This window comes from Equus asinus, chromosome 9, assembly GCF_041296235.1.
Source record: "Equus asinus isolate D_3611 breed Donkey chromosome 9, EquAss-T2T_v2, whole genome shotgun sequence".
NCBI classification, from domain to species: domain Eukaryota; kingdom Metazoa; phylum Chordata; class Mammalia; order Perissodactyla; family Equidae; genus Equus; species Equus asinus.
In genome coordinates, this window is record NC_091798.1 from 39,338,257 (window position 1) to 39,356,894 (window position 18,638).

Below are 18,638 nucleotides of genomic sequence, written 5' to 3' on the forward strand. Positions count from 1 at the left end.
CAATTGGCGGAAACCTGACCGGTGCCCTTCAGTACTTGTATGGCATTGGCTAAACCTGTCTCCGCCCCTCTACGTCATCAGCCTATCGCGGAGAGTGGAGGGTCGGCGATTGGTCCGACTGGAGAAATTGGCCGGAAGGGCGGGGGCGGGGTTTGGGTGTCAGCAGAGATGGCGGCGGCCGCGGCGAGTCGAGGGCTCTGGGCCAACCTGGGCCTTCGTGAGATTCGCATCCACTTATGCCAGCGCTCGCCCGGCAGCCAGGGCGTCAGGTGAGGCGCGGCGTGCTGAGGCGGGCGGGCTTCCGGGCGCCGGGGTCACGACCTCGACCTCCCGGGTGTTTGGGGAGACCCGCGCCCACACAGCACGCGCGGCGCTTTCTCCGGCCCCGCAGGGACTTCATCGAGAAACGCTATGTGGAGCTGAAGAAGGCGAACCCCGACCTGCCCATCTTAATCCGCGAGTGCTCCGATGTGCAGCCCAAGCTCTGGGCCCGCTACGGTGAGCGCCGGACGCTGGGAGTCTGGGACCCCGGTGGAGGGAAAAGGGTTCGAGGAGAGGAAGGGCCGCCCAAGGTCACGCAGAAACCCATAGAGAGACCGGAACTAGGACTTCGGCCTTGCTGTTGACCTTGTTGAGGATAAGGAAATTTACATTCGCAGTTACAGGATGCTTTGTCTCCGGGTAACATCTGTGGAGGCGGGCCCGGGCCTGCAGAAGGACCGGGGGTTGTCGTTCTGGAATTCAGAACAGGCTTCAGATAGGGGAGAAGAGATGCTGGTCAATTCTCGTCAATGTAGGGCCTTCCAGATAACGGGTGGGCAGTGCTGGTCCAGGTAAGAGTGTGAGAATCTCAATAATAACCTAAAATAATGACTGTTTAAGCACTTCATGATAGGCCCTATGCTGAGTGCTTTCCTGCCTAAATCTCATTTAATCTTCATTAATTATATGAGAGTGGATTCTTTTTTTCTCATTGTAGAGATAAGGAGGAGTCAGAAATTCTATGCAACATACCCAAGGTTATGTAGCTAGGATACAACAGGGTTGAGCCTTTACTTTTGTTCCTGCTTCCTAGAATGCTCTTCTGCCAGACTTCCGTGGCTAGCTCCTTATTATTCAGATTGTTATTATTCGTCTCTGAGCTTATATAGCACCTCCTCAAAAAGGCATTCCCTGACTAGTTCTGTAACATTACCCTCAGCCCCTTTCTATGTTACCCTATTTCAACTTAACCACAATATGAAAATTACTATCATGTTGCCTGTCACATAGTAGGCATGGAGTAAATACTATCCTTACTGAGTAGTGGTATTTTAGTCACAGTTTTCAACTACATCTTGCCCTAGGAATGTCTGGGGGAAGCAGGGAGTCACACCTAAGGCGAACTGCTTCTAACAGTGGACATCTGCAGTAATGTCATGCACTAAAAATTGTCTGGAGGAAGAAAAAAGGTTCTCCTTCCAAAAGCCAGTAGACTAGAGGAGGAGATGGACTGAAATAACTTCAGTGTATTATACTTGGTGGACTACGGGAGCCATAGAATGGCCAACCAGCCAAGACTAGGCCCATGCAATGTGCTCACAATGGTTAATAATAAATGCCTACTGTCCCCCTTAAAACTTCCCTGAAGCACCTTCCTTCCCATTGTGGCCACCCAGAATCAGCCAAAACTCTAGTTGGACCTGCACTTCCTAGATGTGTTTGAGACCAACTGGATAAATTCTTGGCATACCAAATCCACCTTGGTCATATCTCTTTACTACCCTCCCTATCCTAACAAGACTGTAAGTTGCAAACAAAGACCTGTTGTTGTACTTTGGTAGCCCCCCCAGTGCAGAGTGGACAGTTAATCACTTCCCTCTTTCCTCAGCATTTGGCCAAGAGAAGAATGTCTCTTTGAACAACTTCAGTGCTGATCAGGTAACCAGAGCCCTGGAAAATGTGCTAAGTGGCAAAGCCTGAAGCCTCCACTGAGGTTTAAGAGTGACAGCCCCACAGCCTGGGCTCTGCTGGACTGAGTACAGTGTGGAAAAATATGTTCTTCTGTTCTTTATAAAGCTTGTGCTGTAAGATGCCATCTCAGGATGTTCTTTTCCTTGTTCCATCCCTTACCCCTTATTGCACAACCTCTGAGGCAAGGCAGTTTAATATAAAAATAAAACTTTATTCTGTCCCATCAAAGGCCACTAACTGCTGAAGCAAAAAAAAAAAAAAAAAAAAGAAAGGAGATCCCAGGGCCCCAGAATAAGTAGGCCACACTGAGTTCCCTCTGGTCCTCCAGCATGGACACTGCTGGGTAAAAGAAGAGCTGGGGTCCAAAGGTCTTGGCTTAGGCTTAGCTGTGGGAGCAGAGCACATAAGACCTCATTGTGGTTCTACATCCCCAAAAGGGGCTCCGTGGGGAAGGAAGCTGGGGTCGGGGAGAGGGTGTGGAGTGGAGTAAGTGACATCGAGAAGCCAGGTCACCCGTGAAGAGCTGTCTGCTGGAGAGCATGCACACGATCCTGGAGCTGTGCCTCCTTCTCATGCCTTTCCAGGGCCTGCAGCCCTGACTGCTGTAGGAAGGCCTGGGCAGCCTGAGGGCAGGGAAGAAAAGGATTCAACACCTGCGGCCCTGTGCTCTAACACTCAATTCCCACAGCCTGAAGGGTTAGCCCACCTTTTCTTGAAAGAGAGTACACTCCCAACAAGAGGATGGAGGTCCTGATCTGGAGCCCACCTAAGCTAGCCAGGACCAGAGAAGTGACTATAGTTAAGACTAAAAGGAAAGGGTCCATGGTGAGACCAGAGGCTTCAGAACATGGTGGGGTTTGGGACCAGGGCCAGAAACCCACCTCTGGCCGATAGAGGAACAGCAGTTGCAGCAGCTCCAAACTCTGGCCTACTACTTCAGTGTCAGAGAAGGCCAGTGTGCCCAGCAAGGAGCAGAGCAGAGGCCCTGGCCACAGATGCTGGCAGTAAGCAGGACCCTTCTCTGCAACGTTGCAAAGAACTGTGAGCACCTGCAGACAGATACGTATACACAGTCCTCACAAAGGATGAAAGCCAAAGATTGTAATGATAGCTAAAATACATGGAGTGCTGGTCACACACCCCAGGCACTGTGCCAAGCAATTTTATATGCATGTTTTATAATCTCCACAACTGCCCTCAAATAGGATGATTATCCCCAACTATAAATGAGAAAACTGCAACTTAAGGTGGTTAGTTGATTTGCCCAAGATTAGTAACTAGTAAACCACAGTTTAGGGACTCAAACCTAGACTGGTCTGGCACTGAAGCCATCCATACCACACGACCTGCCAGCTCTCAGCTAAGGGCATTTCTGAGGACTCAGGCCTACTCCCACTGTTTACACTTTGGCCGCTAGATCTTGGACTCAAGTGACCCCAGTACCTACCAATACGCTCACCACATTAGATACTGGCAACAACTGTAAGAGGGGCTCAATCAGATCCAGGGAGAGCAAGGAGGTACAGAAACTGGGACTGTTTGCTGGAAGGAAAAATGTCAGGGTGAAGTCCCTCAAACGGGCCTGAAACTGCCCCCTCCCAATTCTACCCACCTCAGCCCAGGCCACAAGGAAGTATTCCCAGTATATAAAGGTCCAGGCCTAGGCAGATTATGGTGCATACCAGTGAGGTTGTTAAGGAGCCAGAGGCCCTCAGGAAGTAGGCTGGGCTGTTTCTGGAGAAAGAACTGCAGAAGGATAAATAAGGCTGCCACAACACGCTCATCTCTGAGCTGCATCTGCTCTCCCACAGCCCCCACCGCTGCCTCTGTTAACAAGTTGCTTAGACACCGAAGCACAGGGCATGCCAGCTGCAAAGAGAAGTTGAGGATCAGGTGTAAGGAGGGAGAGGCTACCTGCACATTGGGGGAGGAGCAGAGTAGGAGGAAAGGTCGTCCAGATCTTGACCGGTCCTCTTCACCTACCAGCTCCAGTCCTGCATCCTCAGTTCTCTGGACAGCCCCAGCCAAGTCCAACAGAAGTAGCCCGAGAGTGGAGAGAGCCCCATGGGTGATGAGCAGGGCATTGTTGACCTGGCTGGGCAACAGGAAGCAAGTAGTCACTACTCCATCAATCCGACCTTTAAGTTAGCAAACAGGTCTGTGAGTTTCCTGGGCTCCAAGAAAAGAAGACCATGGAAGGAAGAAAACTCACAACAGTTCCAGAAACCGAAGTTCAAAAACCTGAGTGTCAAGAAGGGAGCCCAGGGGAGCTCTGCGGCACTTTCCCAGTTGGCCTGTGCTACCTGCAGGTGATGTAGTGAAGGCACCAGGCAAACTCCACAGCAACCCCAAAGTTCAGCTTTGGGCCAGGTTGCAACAGTTGCAGCATGTGTTGTGGGAGAGTGGAGCCGAGGACAGAGCTGCCAGCAGAAACAGAGCTGTGAGTAGGAACCACAGAAGGCAGGATGCCTGTTGCAGAAACAGAGCTGTGAGTAGGAACCACAGAAGGCAGGATGCCTGTTGCTCTTCCCAAACTCTGACAGCAGGGGTAAAAGGGTCCAAACCCAAAGCCCTTCCCAGCCAGACACACAGAGTTAAAATGTGCAACAGCTCTGGAAACAAAGACCGATCAGGCATCCAGGGGTTACACTACCAAGTGGGTCACCCTTGCCTGCACATCTGGAGACAATTTCACCTACGGGATGATCTTCTCTGGAGCTTCCTTAGCCTGCAGAAGCTGGGACAAGGCATATCCAAGGGCTTCCAGCACAGTCACATGGGGGGACTGGAAGTAGACAGGGTAGAGATCTGACTCTGGAAGCTGGGCCATAAAGTTTCCTGAGACTTTCAACCTCTTAGCACAGGGCAGAGGCTGGAGCTGCCTGGCCAAAGCAGGTGGGGCATGTGGAAAGAAGTGAGGGGAGGGTTGCCCAGGGAATGAGAAAGGAGGTGAACACTCACCTGGACGCAGGCAGCCAAGGCTGGAACAATGCCCTGTGGCAGGAGCTGCCTTCTCACAGCCTCACTCTCCACAATCAGGTTACCCAGTGTATACAGACAGAGCTCCTGAGAGCAGGACAACAAAAGCACTGGGCTTGGCCCATCTCAGGCCAGGGTGGGGGTAGGGGTAAGGGTGGGAGTGGGGGTGAGGGTGGGAGTGGGGAGGATGGTGCAGCCCTGTCCTTGAGGCTCTGGACACAAGGGAGTGGAAGATGATGGGTATATGTATGGCTGTGGGCATCAGGGGAAACAGGTTTTCTTCTCCCTACCTTCCAGCTCAAAGTGGACCCAAAAGTACAGTTTGTAAATCCAAGCCAAGAACAAGGTAGGGAGGTACAGAGCTTACTATAAAGTCTGAGCTGTGACCGGAGAGGTAGGTGAGAAGGTAGGAAGTGGCTGGCAGGCAGGCCTCAGCCACCGCAGACTGCTCAGAATGAGAGAGCTCATGAAGGCACCGAGCCGCCTCAAGCTGCAGCAGAGCCTGGTTGCTGGTCAGGAGCCCGACCAGGGTCCGCATGCTGCCCTCCAGCCTACATGAGTGAGCACCAGAGCCCTGCTCAGCCTGTGGCCCATCCCTTCCATACTCCTGTCCATCCCTCAGAGCCCCAGTCACCCACTCACACCATCCACATCACCCACACTGACCAGATGAAGGTCTGCTGCGTCTCGGGGTGCTGCAAGCCTCGACGAAGGCTGACCAGAGCCCTCTCTCTCTCCTTTTCCTCTGTCCCCCGCTGGGCTAGCTGCAGGAACTGCTGGATCTGGAGCCCAAGGCAGGGAGAGGAGAGATGGCAACATACAGTTGCCAAAAAGCAAGTCTAAGTGCTGCTCTGCCCACTTCACCTGTGGGCCCTCCAGTATCACACCATCCCTAGAACTTGTCATTCACACCACAATGGCTGATGAGCACCAAGCTTGCAGAAGAGTGGACAGAAGTGGGAATCAGAACTGGGTTTAATACCAGCCCTGCCACTTACTCTACAAGAGACCTAAACCTCAGTTTCTCACGTGAACAATGGAAATAACATCTACCCTGCCTTCTTACAGAGTTGTTTCAAGATAACCTCTCAGCCTAGCATAACCTACCCCTCCAGCCATTCTCCCCATGCAACCTGCACTCCAACAACACCTAGCATAACGTGACTTGTTTTGTAATGTTGCCGAGCTTTTGCACAATCTATTCCTTCTGCCTGGGAAACCCTCCCCACGTCCTCTCTTTCCTTTAGATTTCTACTCCTGTCACTGCCTCTGGGAAGTTAGCTCTTTCTGGCTTCCTTTGGCAGACTTAGGGCTTTCTATTGTGCTTCATGTCTCCTTCATGACAGGTGGTAGCACATCTGTCTCCTTCACTGGGCTGTGAATACTTGAAAGTACCTCAGTATCCAGCAAAGTGTTTTGGGACAAAGTAAAAACACACAAATAAATAGTATAATGTAGGCATCCAATGTAAACTATCTATATAAACATAGACAATATAAGTACAGGGAATGCCCAATGCTTGCTGAATGAGTAAATGAGCTAAAACCAATTCTTTCATTCACTCATTCAATAAATACTGAGCATCTGCTATATGCCAGATGTTGTACAGGCATCTGAGTTTTCAGTGATGACAAATAAGAGTCTAGGTTTCCATAGATTTAAAGTCTAGTTGGAGAAATCATAATAAACAAGTAAACAATTAGACATTATGATTAATATTCTGCAAACAGGTTGTCAAGACAGAATATCAAAAGGGACCCACTTTAGATGCAGCAAATCTAAAGGCTGTGAAGACAGGAAAGAGCCTGGTACATTGTTCCGAGAACTGAAAAGGGGACAGTTTGGCTGAGATGAGTAAGTTGATAAGGTTGGAGGTAGAAGAGGTTAAGCCATGCTGGACTTTATAGGTCACAGGAAGGATTTCGATCTTTATGTGTTATTAAAAGACATATCTGACTGATGTATGGAGAATGAATTTGAGGGCAGCAAGCACAGAGGCAGATAACCTGTTAGGAGGCTGCTCTAAGTATCCAGTGAAGAGAGTGGTGGCAGCTGCGATGGCGAGGCACGTAGACTCCAGAGCTCTTTAGTAGGTAAATCATGGCTAGGACTTGATGATGTATTGATATGGGTATAAGGTAAGGAGTCGTCGAGGGATGAGTCCCCCGTTTATAGCTTAGCCCAGTGGATGGATGGAGGTGTTGAAAGGACCGCGTTCGGGTTTGGTGGCGGACCTCGGGTATTAGAGGAAGTAATTTGGCGCCAGGTGGCGTGGACCTCACCGCGCCCCCTGCCCCCTCACCTCGGCTTGCCCAAGGATCACGGCCACACATCCCCCTTCGCCTTCCTCCGGGGCGTCGTCTCTCAGCAGCCTCTTGCTGATCAGCTGCTGCTCCCTCCGCGCCTTCCGCAGTGCTGGGGGCAAAGGAGCCGGCTGAGCGTGGGAGAAGCACCCAGGACCCAGAACCCCGACTCCAATCCGAGGGCCTCCTTACCCTATCCCCACCGCCATATCCCCATCCTCCCGTGCTCGCTGCCCGCCCGCCCGCACCTGCCTCCCGCTCCCGCCGGCGGCGCCGTAGCTCCTCCACGCCACAGCCTGCCGGCCTGAGGCAGCCCCGCCGTCGGAGCCACATGCTGGAACTGGGGGTCGGAAACGCGAAGCCCCGGCCTGGAAGACGGCACTGACAGCGCAGCCGCAGCGCAGGGCGGAAAGAGAGAAGCGAGTGGGCGGGGCACGTCGAGAAGTGGAGGCGGGGCGGAGCGAGGGGGTGCAGCCAGGGGCGGGGGCGGGGCGAGGAGCGGGGGCGGGGCGAAGGGAGAGGGGCCGGACCGAGGAAGAGGGGCGTCTAAGGGAGGGCGGAGCGGGGCGGGGCGAAGCCTAGAGGCGGGGTGGGACCTGAGTGAAGAACCGAGCGAAGGCAGAGCGGCCCCCGCTCGGCCACTGATTGGTTTCTCTCCTTCCCAATTCCAGGAACGAAAGTAGCTCAATCCTGACCCCTGCCGCCCCAAATCAGTAGCGTCACCTTCCCCTCAGCAAACACAACCTCTCTACCCCTCACGCATGCTAAACAAACGTTGAAAACTACCCCGAGCTCTGGGAAGAAACGGGACGCCTTTTCACCAGGAACGGCTCCCGCTCATTGAGCGCTGGCTCAACTCTGGATGCGCGTTATCTTATTGAATGTTCGCCGCAACGATTATCCCGCTTTTATGGGTGAGGAAAATGAGACAAATACAGTAATTATTTCACTGTTCTGCATAAAAGTGAGGCGCGTTATTTTTAGGATAAATTAATTCTTTCACGAAACTTTGAGGGCCGCTAATCTACTAGGTACTAAGGAAACACAGGTGAATTAAAAACTGTGTTCCTGAGGCCTGCCGGGTGGCACAGCGGTTAAGTTCGCACGTTCCGCTTCTCAGCGGCCCGGGGTTCGCTGGTTTGGATCCCGGGTGCGGACGTGGCACTGCTTGGCACGCCATGCTGTGGTAGGCATCCCACGTATAAAGTAGAGGAAGATGGGCACGATGTTAGCTCAGGGCCAGGCGTCCTCAGCAAAAAAAGAGGACTGGCAGTAGTTAGCTCAGGGCTAATCTTCCTCAAAAAATAAATAAATAAAAACTGTGTTCCTTACCGTCATAATGCGAATTGTGGCCTACTAAGCCCTACGTGGTCTAATCGCTGCATACCTCTCCACTCTCGACTGGAAAGGCGCCTCACCTTACTCATCTCCCCTGCGATCTTCTCTTTGGTCCCCAAACAAGCCCTGCTCTTTTCCTCCTCTGGGATTTCACACAGGCAGTTACTCTGCCTAGAGCCCTGTTTCTGTCCGTCCCCCCACCCCAACCAGCACCCTTTCCTTAATAAACACCATCCTCAAGATCTCAACTCTAATATCCTCTCCTCAGAACTACTGGACCAGTGTCCCTGTTAGGAGAGCATATAGCACCATATATTCTCCTTCATAACCCTTGTCACAGCTGTCGTCAAGTTATAGTGTGATTGTTTGATGTTGTCTCCCCCTAAACACCTTTCACAGCTCCAAGAGAGTCAAGTCCTGGTAGCACTTAAGAATTTTTATTGGAATCCTCTAATTTTTAGAAAGCTATTACTTAGGCAAATGCACAAGTATAAACAAATCTGGGAAAGGGAGTTGTTCTTCAAACCAACTTCCTTCCCTTGAATTTAATTCCACCTCTTGGAGGCAATCCATGAAGTCTTTGATCTCTTACACAAAACATCTAGTTAAATATCTGCAGACCATCGTCCTGTCCTCCACATCTTCTCTCCAGGCCCAGCATCCATCCCCTGGACAGCCATTTATTGAGCACCTCCTCTGCACCATGCTCTGGCCGGGGATAGGGTCTTGTCCCCTTCCTCATGGGACAGGCTGGCTTCTAACACCTACATCTTTCTCCTGGTGGGGAAGGTAATACAAGTCCCTAGGCAAAATCTATGTTCTGCCCACAGTGTCTGCTTAGACAATTATAGCTACCCAAACTGTTTTTTGCATTTATCCACCTGGCAACTCTGACAACACTGTAAGAAACAGCCCAAGGTCCTCTTTACTACAGAGCTAGCTGTTCCTTTCTCCAGAGCTCCCGTAAGTCCTTGGTTTCTCCTCTATAAGAGTCCTCTTCACTGTGAACTGTAGTTCTGGATCCGTGTTTGCCTCCCCCACCTACTGGAGTACTTGAAGGACTGTGTGATGGTCATGTCTGCATCCCAGGGCTTTGCACCAGCCCTGGCTCTTGGTAGACAAGTGACGGACATTTGTTGAATCAAGGTGTGAATTGGAGATCTTTAAAGAACCGTTATTGCCCATCTTAGCCTGGACCCTTCATCCACAGTGCCTCTCCTAAAGTGATGGGATTTGCTGAGGAGCCAGGCTTCAGTGGCCTGAGGCTTCTTAATGCAGAGGCTCAATAGATGTGGCTCTGTGCCAAAGACTGTATTCATAGACAGATACTACTATTATCTCCATTTTACAAAGCAAGACCCCAGAAATCTGAGGCCCAGAAACTTTCCCAAGTCTCACAACCTCAGTGGTAGAGCTGGGATTCCAAGCTTGGCTGCCTGACTGCAGAGTCAGTGTATTTAACACTGAGCTGTAGTCACATCTTGGTCCTCAGGGATGTCCAGTGACCTGGCCTCGCCTTGGGGCATAGCTCAGGGTATCAAGGCATTCCCAATAGGACACACAGGGGGCAGTGTGGTTTGATGAGGCCTCTTTGTTTGAAGTGGGGACAAATGTGAAGCTGCTTCTGGAAAATAGGGGGAGTGAGAATTCAAACATTTTCATGTAGCTCTTTCCCCAGAAATCCAGAGGTGCAGAACTGTGAGGGCTGTTGTAAAAGTATAACCCCTAACCTACCCTCTGGGACACTTGTTTTTCTTGGCAAAACATGTGAGTTACTAATTAATCCTCGTTCAACACAGGAACAACACAGGAAAGGTCTAGCCGTTCCTTCCTAAGACACAGGAATTGTGCCAGGGGGAGGGCAGGAGAGCTAGGTGCAAGTGGGAAAACTGAGTTAGAAATATCTTGTTTCTCAGTTTCAGGATGAGGAAATTGAAACTGTAAGAGATTGAGCAACTTGGCCAATGTGTCTCTGTTAAACACTTCTATGTTTTTGTTTAATTGAGGTAAATTTGGTATATAATATTGTATAAGTTTCAGGCATACATCATTATAATTTGACATCTGTATACACTACAAAGTGATCACCACCAAAAGTCTAGTTGCCATCCGTGACCATACACTTGATGCCCTTCACTCATTTTGTCCCCCCCCCCCCAAATCCCTTCCCCTCTGGTAAACAGCAATCTGTGCTCTGTATCTATGAGTTTGTTTTTGTTTGGTTTGGTTTGGTTGGTTGGTTGGTTTTTAGATTCCACATGTGAGTGAAATCATACAGTATTTGTCTTTCTCCATGTGACTTACTTCACTTAGCATAATACCCTCAAGGTCCATCCATGTTGTTGCAAATGGCAAGATTTCATTCTTTTTATGGCTGAGTAGTATTCCATTGTGTATATATGTATACCACATCTTTATCCATTCATCCACTGAGAGACACTTAGGTTGTTTGCATATCTTGGCTATTGCCAACAATGCTGCAATGAACATAAGAGTGTATACATATCTTTTCAAATTAGTGTTTTCATGTTCTTTGGATAGATAGCCAGAAGCAGAATAGCTGGATCATATGGTAGTTCAACTCTTAATTTTTTGAGGAATCTCCACACTGTTTTCCATAGTAGCTGCACCAATTTACATTCCCATCAATGGTGTATGACAGTTCACTTTTCTCTATAACCTCTCCAACACTTATTTCTTGTCTTTTTGATAATAGCCACTCTAACAGGTGTGAGGTGATGATAGCTCATTGTGATTTTGATTTGCATTTCCCTGATAATTAGTGATGTTGAGCATATTTTTATGTGCTTATTGGCCATCAGTATGTCTTCTTTGGAAAAATGTTTATTCAGATCCTCTGCCCATTTTTTAATCAGATTGTTTGTTTTTGTTATTGTTGAGTTGTATGAATTCTTCATATATTTTGGATATTAACCTCTTGTCTGATATATGATTTGCAAATACCTTCTCCCATTCAGTAGGTTGCCTTTTCATTTTTTTTAAAGATTTTATTTTTCCTTCTTCTTCCCAAAGCCCCCCAGCACATAGTTATATATTTTCAGTTGTGGGTCCTTCTAGTTGTGGCATGTGGGACACCGCCTCAGCATGGCTTGATGAATGGTGCCATGTCTGCGCCCAGGATCCGAACAGGTGAAACCCTGGGCCCCCAAAGCAGAGCGTGCGAACTTAAGCACTCGGCCACAGGGCTGGCAGCTGTTGCCTTTTCATTTTTATGATGATTTTCCTCACTGTGTAGAAGCTTTTTAGTGTGATGTATTCCCTTTTGTTTATTTTTGCTTTTGTTTTCCTTGCCTTTGGAGTCAGATCCACAAAAACATTGCTAAGACCCATGTCAAGGAGCTACCATCTGGGTTTTCTTCTAGGAATTTTATGCTTTCAGGTCTTACACTCAAGTCTTTAATCACTTTTGAGTTAATTTTTGTGTATGATGTAAGATACACAAGTTTCATTCTTCTGCATTTGGCTTTCTAGTTTTCCCAACAGCATTTATTGAAGTAACTGTCCTTTCTCCATTGTATGTTCTTGGCTCTTTTGTTGTAAGTTAATTGTCCATGTATGTGTAGGTTTATTTCTGGGGTCTCAATTCTGTTCCATTGGTCTGTGTGCCTGTTTTTATGTCAATACCCTACTGTTTTGATTATGATAGCTTTGTAGTAGTATAGTTTGAAATTAGGGAGCATGATACCTCCAGCTTTGTTCTTCTTTCTCAGGATTGCTTTGGCTATTCAGGATCTTCTGTGGTTCCATATAAATTTTAGAATTATTTATCCTAGTTCTGTCAAAAATGCCATCAGAATTTTGATGCATTGAATCTGTAGATTGCTTTGGGTAGTATAGACATTTGAACAATATTAATTCTTCCAGTCCATGAGCATAGAATATCTTTCCATTTATTTGTGTCTTCTTCAATTTCTTTCATCGGTGTCTTATAGTTTTCAGTGTACAGATCTTTCACCTTGTGGGGGACCAGAAGTGGCTGCCTCGAAATATGTCTCTTTGCTTTGATTATTTTCAAGAACAAAAGACTCTGAAAGAAAATTTGACCTTCCCCCTAATGGCCTAAAAGAAATTTAAGATAAAAGGCCTGTCTCCAGGACAGACCATCACCTAGATAACTCTGGGTATCTATAGACTGGGAGGATCCTTGCTAAGCCCACTCTTATCAAAGTTCTGTTTACCAAACATTTGCTTTTCTTTTTTTTTCTTAAGATCGTCACCTGAGCTAACATCTGTTGCCAATCTTCTTTTTTTTTTTTTGCTTCTTCTTCTTCTCCCAAAGCCCCCCCACCCCCGGTACATAGTTGTATATTCTAGTTGTAGGTCCTTCTGGTTGTGCCATGTGGGATGCTGTCTCAGCATGGCTTGATAAGCGGTGCCATGTCTGCGCCCATAACCACTTGGCCATGGGGCTGGCCTCTAAATATTTGCTTTTTCATTTCCATGTGAATTGCCTTCCAACCCTTTGAAGTCCCAAACCACTACCCCTAACACCCTCCTTTGTCTTTAGCTGAAAATGATATTTAAGCTGGCAGCTTGGCCATTCTGGGAAGTTACCCAGTTTTCCTGGGTTTCTCCCATGTTATAAAGCTTCATTTGATTTTCTCCCGTCATTCTGTCTCACATCAATTTAATTTGTAGATGAGCCAGAAGGACCTAGAATGAGTAGAGGAATTCTCTTCCTCTCCTACAACCTCCTTGGTTAAATTTACTCCTAGGTATTTTATTCTTTTTGATGTGGTTGTAAATGGGATTGTTTTCTAAATTTCTCTCTCTGATAGTTTGTTATTAGTGTATAGAAATGCCACTGGTTTCTGTATATTGATTTTCTACACTGTAACTTTACTGAATTTGTTTATTAATTCTAACAGTTTTTGGTGGAGTCTTTAGGGTTTTCTATATATAATATGTCATCTGCAAATAGTGACAGTTTTACCTCTTCCTTTCTGATGTGGATGCCTCTTCTTTCTTTTCTACCTGCTCTGGCTAGGACTTCCAGTACTGTGTTGAATAAAAGTGACAATAGGGGGCATCCTTGTCTTGTTCCCAATCTTAGAGGAAAAGCTTTCAGCTTTTCACTATTGAATATGATGTTAACTGTGGATTTGTCATATATGACCTTTATTATGTTGAGATACATTCCCTCTATACCCACTTTGTTGAGAGTATGTATCATAAATGGATGTTGAATTTTGTCAAATGTTTTTTCTGTGGTTAGTGAGATAATCATATGATTTTTATCTTTCATTTTGTTAATGTAGTGTATCGTGTTCATGGATTTGTGTCCTTGCATCCCTGGAATAAATCCCACTTGATCATGGTGTATGATCCTTTTAACCTATTGTCGAATTTGGTTTACTAATATTTCATCGAGAATTTTTACATGTATGTTCATTAAGGATATTGGCCTGTGATTTCCTTTTTTTCATAGTGTCTTTCTGTGGTTTTGGGATCAGGGTAATACTGACCTCATAAAATGAGTTTGGAAGCATTCCCTCCATTTCAATTTTTTGGAAGAGTTTAAGAAGGATAGATATTAAATCTTTGAATGTTTTGTAGAATTCACCAGTGAGGCTGTCTGGTCTTGGACTTTTATTTATCAGGAGGTTTTTGATTACTGTTTCAATCTCCTTACTAGTAATCAGTCAATTAAACATCTCTACTTTTTTTTTTAAGATTTTATTTTCCCCCCTCCTCTCAAAACCCCCCAGTACATAGTTGTGCATTTTTAGTTGTGGGTCCCTCCAGCTGTGGCATGTGGGATGCTGCCCCAGCGTGGCCTGATGAGCGGTGCCACGTCGGCCCCCAGGATCCCAACCGATGAAACCCTGGGCCACGAAGTGGAGCGAGCAAACTCAACCACTCGGCCACGGGCCGGCCCCTAAACATCTCTGCTTTTGAGAAAGCTATTATTTTTTTAATAAACAAAGTTAAACAAAGAACAAGTGAGCAAATGGGAAAAAAGGAAAAGGAGTTGTTTTTCAAACCAACTTCCTCCTCTGGAACTTAATTCTAGCCCTTGGAGTCAAGATATGAAGTCTGCAATCTCCTTTACAAAATATCCTGTTAAATATCTGAGGACATTCAGGGGATTGGACTTGGATCCAATCTGGACAGGATGTTAATAGTAACTACCAAGGATAAAGTCCGGGGCTAGCGCGGTGGCGCGGCAGTTAAGGTCCCAAGTTCCACTTTGGTGGCCTGGGGTTCCCGATTCGCATCCTGGGTGCGGACCTGCGCTCCGCTTGTTGGGCCATGCTGTGGTAGGCGTCTCACATACAGAGCGGAGGAAGATGGGCACGGATGTTGGCTCGGGGCCGCTATTCCTCGGCAAAAGGAGGAGGATTGGCAGCGGATGTTAGCTCGGGGCTAATCTTCCTCAAATAAATAAATAAAATTGTAAAAAGAGAGAGAGAGTGAGTAGAGAAAAGTCAAGTAAAGTACCCAGCTGACTGGCTGGAGAGTCCTGGCCTGAGGCACTGGAGATCTTCCTTTTCCTACCCACCAGACACGCCTGGGGAGCCTGAGTCATCAGGACATTGCGGAATCCTTCATGTTACTGCCCCTCTCCTGACAACATCCTTTATTGCAACATTTTCCCAGAAGGGGTAGTGAATGGGGTGGTTGGTTGCAAGAGAGGTGAAGAGTGACCCGGGCTCACGGAGGAAGGAACAGAGTGACATCCCAGGGTTACATAAACTCTCCGGTCGCCAAAGAGTTAGGACAAATACGTGTGTGGAGCCTGGAAGCCAGCGAGTGCCGCTGTATAGGAAAGAAGCCGCAGCTCTTTCCAGAGTCCACCGGGGAGGCAGAGGCTCTGAGGACCTATAGACCATGGTGAGTGTACGGTCTTGGGGCCGAACGGCGGCTGCTCGGGGAACCTCAGGGACCGACTTGGGGTCGCCCTAACCTCTGCTCTCTCCCCAGGTGTGCGCGCCCTGCCTGCTGCTGCTGCTGCCACTGCTGCGCTTCTCTGCGGCCACACTAGAGCCCTGTGAGGTGGACGATGAGAACTTCCGCTGCGTCTGTAACTTCACGGGTCCTCAGCCCGACTGGTCCAGCGCCTTCCAGTGCATGACTGCCGTCGAGGTGGAGATCCGTGGCGGCGGCCGCAACCTGGAACAGTTTCTAAAAGGCGCCTCCGCCGACCCGAAGCAGTATGCTGACATTGTCAAGGCCCTGCGCCTGCAGCGGCTCACAGTGGGCGCCGTACAGGTTCCCGCCCCGCTTCTGGTCGCCCTCCTACGTGCGCTCGGGTACTCCCGCCTCAAGGAACTGAAGCTGGAGGACCTAGAGGTAACCGGCACGATGCAGCCGCCGCCTCTAGAAGCCACTGGGCCTCCGCTCTCCTCCCTCCGTCTCCGCAACGTGTCGTGGGCGACAGGAGGTGCCTGGCTCGCCGAACTGCAGCAGTGGCTCAAGCCGGGCCTCAAGATATTGAGCATTGCGCAAGCTCACTCACTCGCCTTTTCCTGCGCGCAGCTCCACAGTTTCTCGGCCCTCCACACCCTAGACCTGTCTGACAATCCTGGACTGGGCGAGCGCGGACTGATTGCAGCTCTCTGTCCGCACAAGTTCCCGGCCCTCCGAGATCTAGCGCTCCGCAACGCGGGGATGCAGACACCCAACGGCGTGTGCGCGGCGATGGCGGCGGCGGGTGTGCAGCCCCATAGCCTGGACCTCAGCCACAACTCGCTGAGCGCCGCTGCTCCGGGCGCTCCCAGGTGTGACTGGCCCAGCGCACTGAGTTCTCTCAACTTGTCCTTCGCTGGGCTGGAGCAGGTGCCTAAAGGACTGCCGGGCAAGCTTAGCGTGCTTGATCTCAGCTGCAACAGGCTCAACAAGGCGCCGCGAGAAGACGAGCTGCCCGTGGTGAGTAATCTGATACTGGACAGGAATCCCTATCTGGACCCTGAAGCGTCCAAGCAGCAAGACCAGAACTCCGGCGTGGTCGCCGCCTGTGCGCACTCAGCCCTGACCGTGGGGATATCAGGAACCCTGGCGCTGCTTCGAGGAGCCGGGGACTTCGCCTAAGCCCCAGGGGAGAAGAATGAATTGACTCAGATTGCCCTGGCTCCAGGGGAGCCTCATTAGGACGTCTTAACCAACCGACCCTCTGCCCCATCTTGATTAAAATCTTAAACAACGGTCTGTGTCATTCATTCAACAGATGTTTAGGGGCCGGCCGGTGGCGCAGCGGTGAAGTTCGCAAGCTCCGCTTCAGCGGCCCGGGTTTCGCTGGTTTGGATCCGGGGTGCGGACATGGCACCGCTTGGCACGCCATGCTGTGGCAGGCGTCCCACATATAAAGTAGAGGATGGTCATGGATGTTAGCTCAGGGCTAATCTTCCTCAAAAAAAAAAAAAAAAAAAAGAACAGATGTTCACTGGGTGTCAGCTTTGTGCTGGGCACAGTGCTGAATGGGGAATCCGTTATACTTAGACTTTGTTCATCCTCACTTCCCAGAAGCCATAACTGCCCTACCTAAGAAAAGGACTTTAGGGACAGAAGGGGCAGGGAAATGTTGTCTGTCTCCAGATGTGTGGGAGAAACAATAGGTTTCCGTGCTATAGGGACTTTCCGAGCAGATTACTGGCCCCTCTGTTAAAAGATGGTTGAGGGGCCGGCCTGGTGGGGCAGCGGTTAAGTTCGCACATTCAGCTTCTCAGCAGCCCGGGGTTCCCCGGTTTGGATCCGGGTGTCCACATGACACAGCTTGCCAAGCCATGCTGTGGCAGGCGTCCTACATATGAAGTAGAGGAAGATGGGCATGGATGTTAGCTCAGGGCCAGTCTTCCTCGGCAAAAAGAGGAGGACTGGCAGTAGTTAGCTCAGGGCCAATCTTCCTCAAAAAAAGAACAAAAAGGATGGTTGAGTGGTGAAGATGCCTAGGAAGATACAGAATGTTTCCTCTCCAGTGCACTTTCCAAGAGCCAAGTGCACCCTTTCAAAGGTAATAAAACCCAGAGCCATTTGCTTATTCTCCCTTTCTTTCTCTCCCTCACCCTCCAGGAAGGAGGAACAGCTATGCCACCTGTCCTACATAAGCTCTGAGTTTCATAGTTTCAAGGTTCCTCTCCTGTAGTGTAAAGCCCCTCTGCACACAGGTACACTGGCTTTCACTGTGTCATCTAATGGGGCTTGGGCAACTGTACAAGATGCCATTATGAAACAGTCTGTCTCTGAACCAGAGATCTTGTGACTGTGTTAGTATATGTGTGTACAGTTTCAGGCTGGCTCTTTGATATGCAAATACAATAACATCTTAGACTCTTCTCAGCTTCTTAGACCCTTCCCAGGCAATTAATAGGATGAGCCCTCTGAACCACATTATCTTGGAGACCCAAGACATCAGCCAAGAGATGCTGTTCCTCCTAAGACTGTCTTCTTTACGTCGAGGAGGCAGCCATACCCATCGGAGAGCTGGATACCTGCCTCACAGGAGACCTGGTGGAGGGGTGGAAGGGGGTATATAAGCACAGCCCTCCAGCCTGCCTCCCTCCAGTGTCCAGAGCCACATAGACAGCAATGGAGAATGCAAATTAATATTGATGGGAGAGTTACACGGATCACCAGACCACAGACTCAAAGAATCATGGGGACAGCTAAATAAACTGCCACCCCAGTCAGGAAACCCCATTAGAGTATCCCCAAGAGGACTTCATCCAGCCCATTGAAACGTTTCTAGCATCAGAGAATTAACCACCTCAAGCAGCTTCTTACATTTGAATAGCTCTGAGCAGTCTTCACTGAACAGTTACAGAGCCCCTGCTCCAGTTTAGGCCCTGTGTTAGAAGCCTGGTATACAAAGAGGACACCGAAACATCCACTCCCTCAGAGAGTTCTCAATCCCATAAGGGAGCTGGATACAGAAAAGATAGCTGTGAGTCAATGAGTGGGAGGGGTCAACTCTATGAGGGAAGAGTGGTCCTCTGGAAGGCTGTACTGAAGAGGATATATTTAATCTGGGTCCTGAGAGATAATAACATTTCCTCAGGAAGGATATCCCAGGCAAAAATGGGCAGCATGATAAAAGGCCTAGAAACC

General features: G+C 49.0%; 3 protein-coding genes across 17 annotated transcripts; 2 read left to right on the forward strand and 1 right to left on the reverse strand.

Annotated features, from left to right (window-relative positions):
• Position 1: 1 nt before the first annotated feature.
• NDUFA2 (NADH:ubiquinone oxidoreductase subunit A2) lies at positions 2-2,077 on the forward strand. Its single transcript, XM_014829652.3, has 3 exons — positions 2-269; positions 392-498; positions 1,871-2,077. The coding sequence occupies exons 1-3, from the start codon at positions 40-42 to the stop codon at positions 1,960-1,962; spliced, it is 429 nt and encodes a 142-aa protein (XP_014685138.2). The 5' UTR covers positions 2-39; the 3' UTR covers positions 1,963-2,077.
• A 68-nt stretch (positions 2,078-2,145) lies between these two features.
• Positions 2,146-7,656, reverse strand: TMCO6 (transmembrane and coiled-coil domains 6). 15 transcript variants are annotated; one of them, XM_070518114.1, is made up of 12 exons: positions 7,484-7,653; positions 7,235-7,347; positions 5,599-5,714; positions 5,300-5,483; positions 4,915-5,019; positions 4,653-4,738; positions 4,257-4,422; positions 3,937-4,048; positions 3,636-3,822; positions 3,401-3,495; positions 2,835-3,002; positions 2,146-2,576 (listed from the first exon to the last, which is right to left on the reverse strand). In XM_070518114.1, the coding sequence occupies exons 6-12, from the start codon at positions 4,702-4,704 to the stop codon at positions 2,463-2,465; spliced, it is 894 nt and encodes a 297-aa protein (XP_070374215.1). In that variant the 5' UTR covers positions 4,705-4,738; positions 4,915-5,019; positions 5,300-5,483; positions 5,599-5,714; positions 7,235-7,347; positions 7,484-7,653; the 3' UTR covers positions 2,146-2,462. The 15 variants fall into 15 exon arrangements, with proteins under 15 accessions (XP_070374215.1, XP_044636548.1, XP_070374212.1 ...); XM_044780613.2 differs by having other exon boundaries at positions 4,257-4,373; positions 7,484-7,652; XM_070518111.1 differs by having other exon boundaries at positions 3,937-4,044; positions 7,484-7,652.
• A 250-nt stretch (positions 7,657-7,906) lies between these two features.
• Positions 7,907-16,738, forward strand: CD14 (CD14 molecule). The gene is made up of 3 exons (XM_044781052.2): positions 7,907-8,149; positions 15,100-15,428; positions 15,519-16,738. The coding sequence occupies exons 2-3, from the start codon at positions 15,426-15,428 to the stop codon at positions 16,623-16,625; spliced, it is 1,110 nt and encodes a 369-aa protein (XP_044636987.2). The 5' UTR covers positions 7,907-8,149; positions 15,100-15,425; the 3' UTR covers positions 16,626-16,738.
• Positions 16,739-18,638: the final 1,900 nt, after the last annotated feature.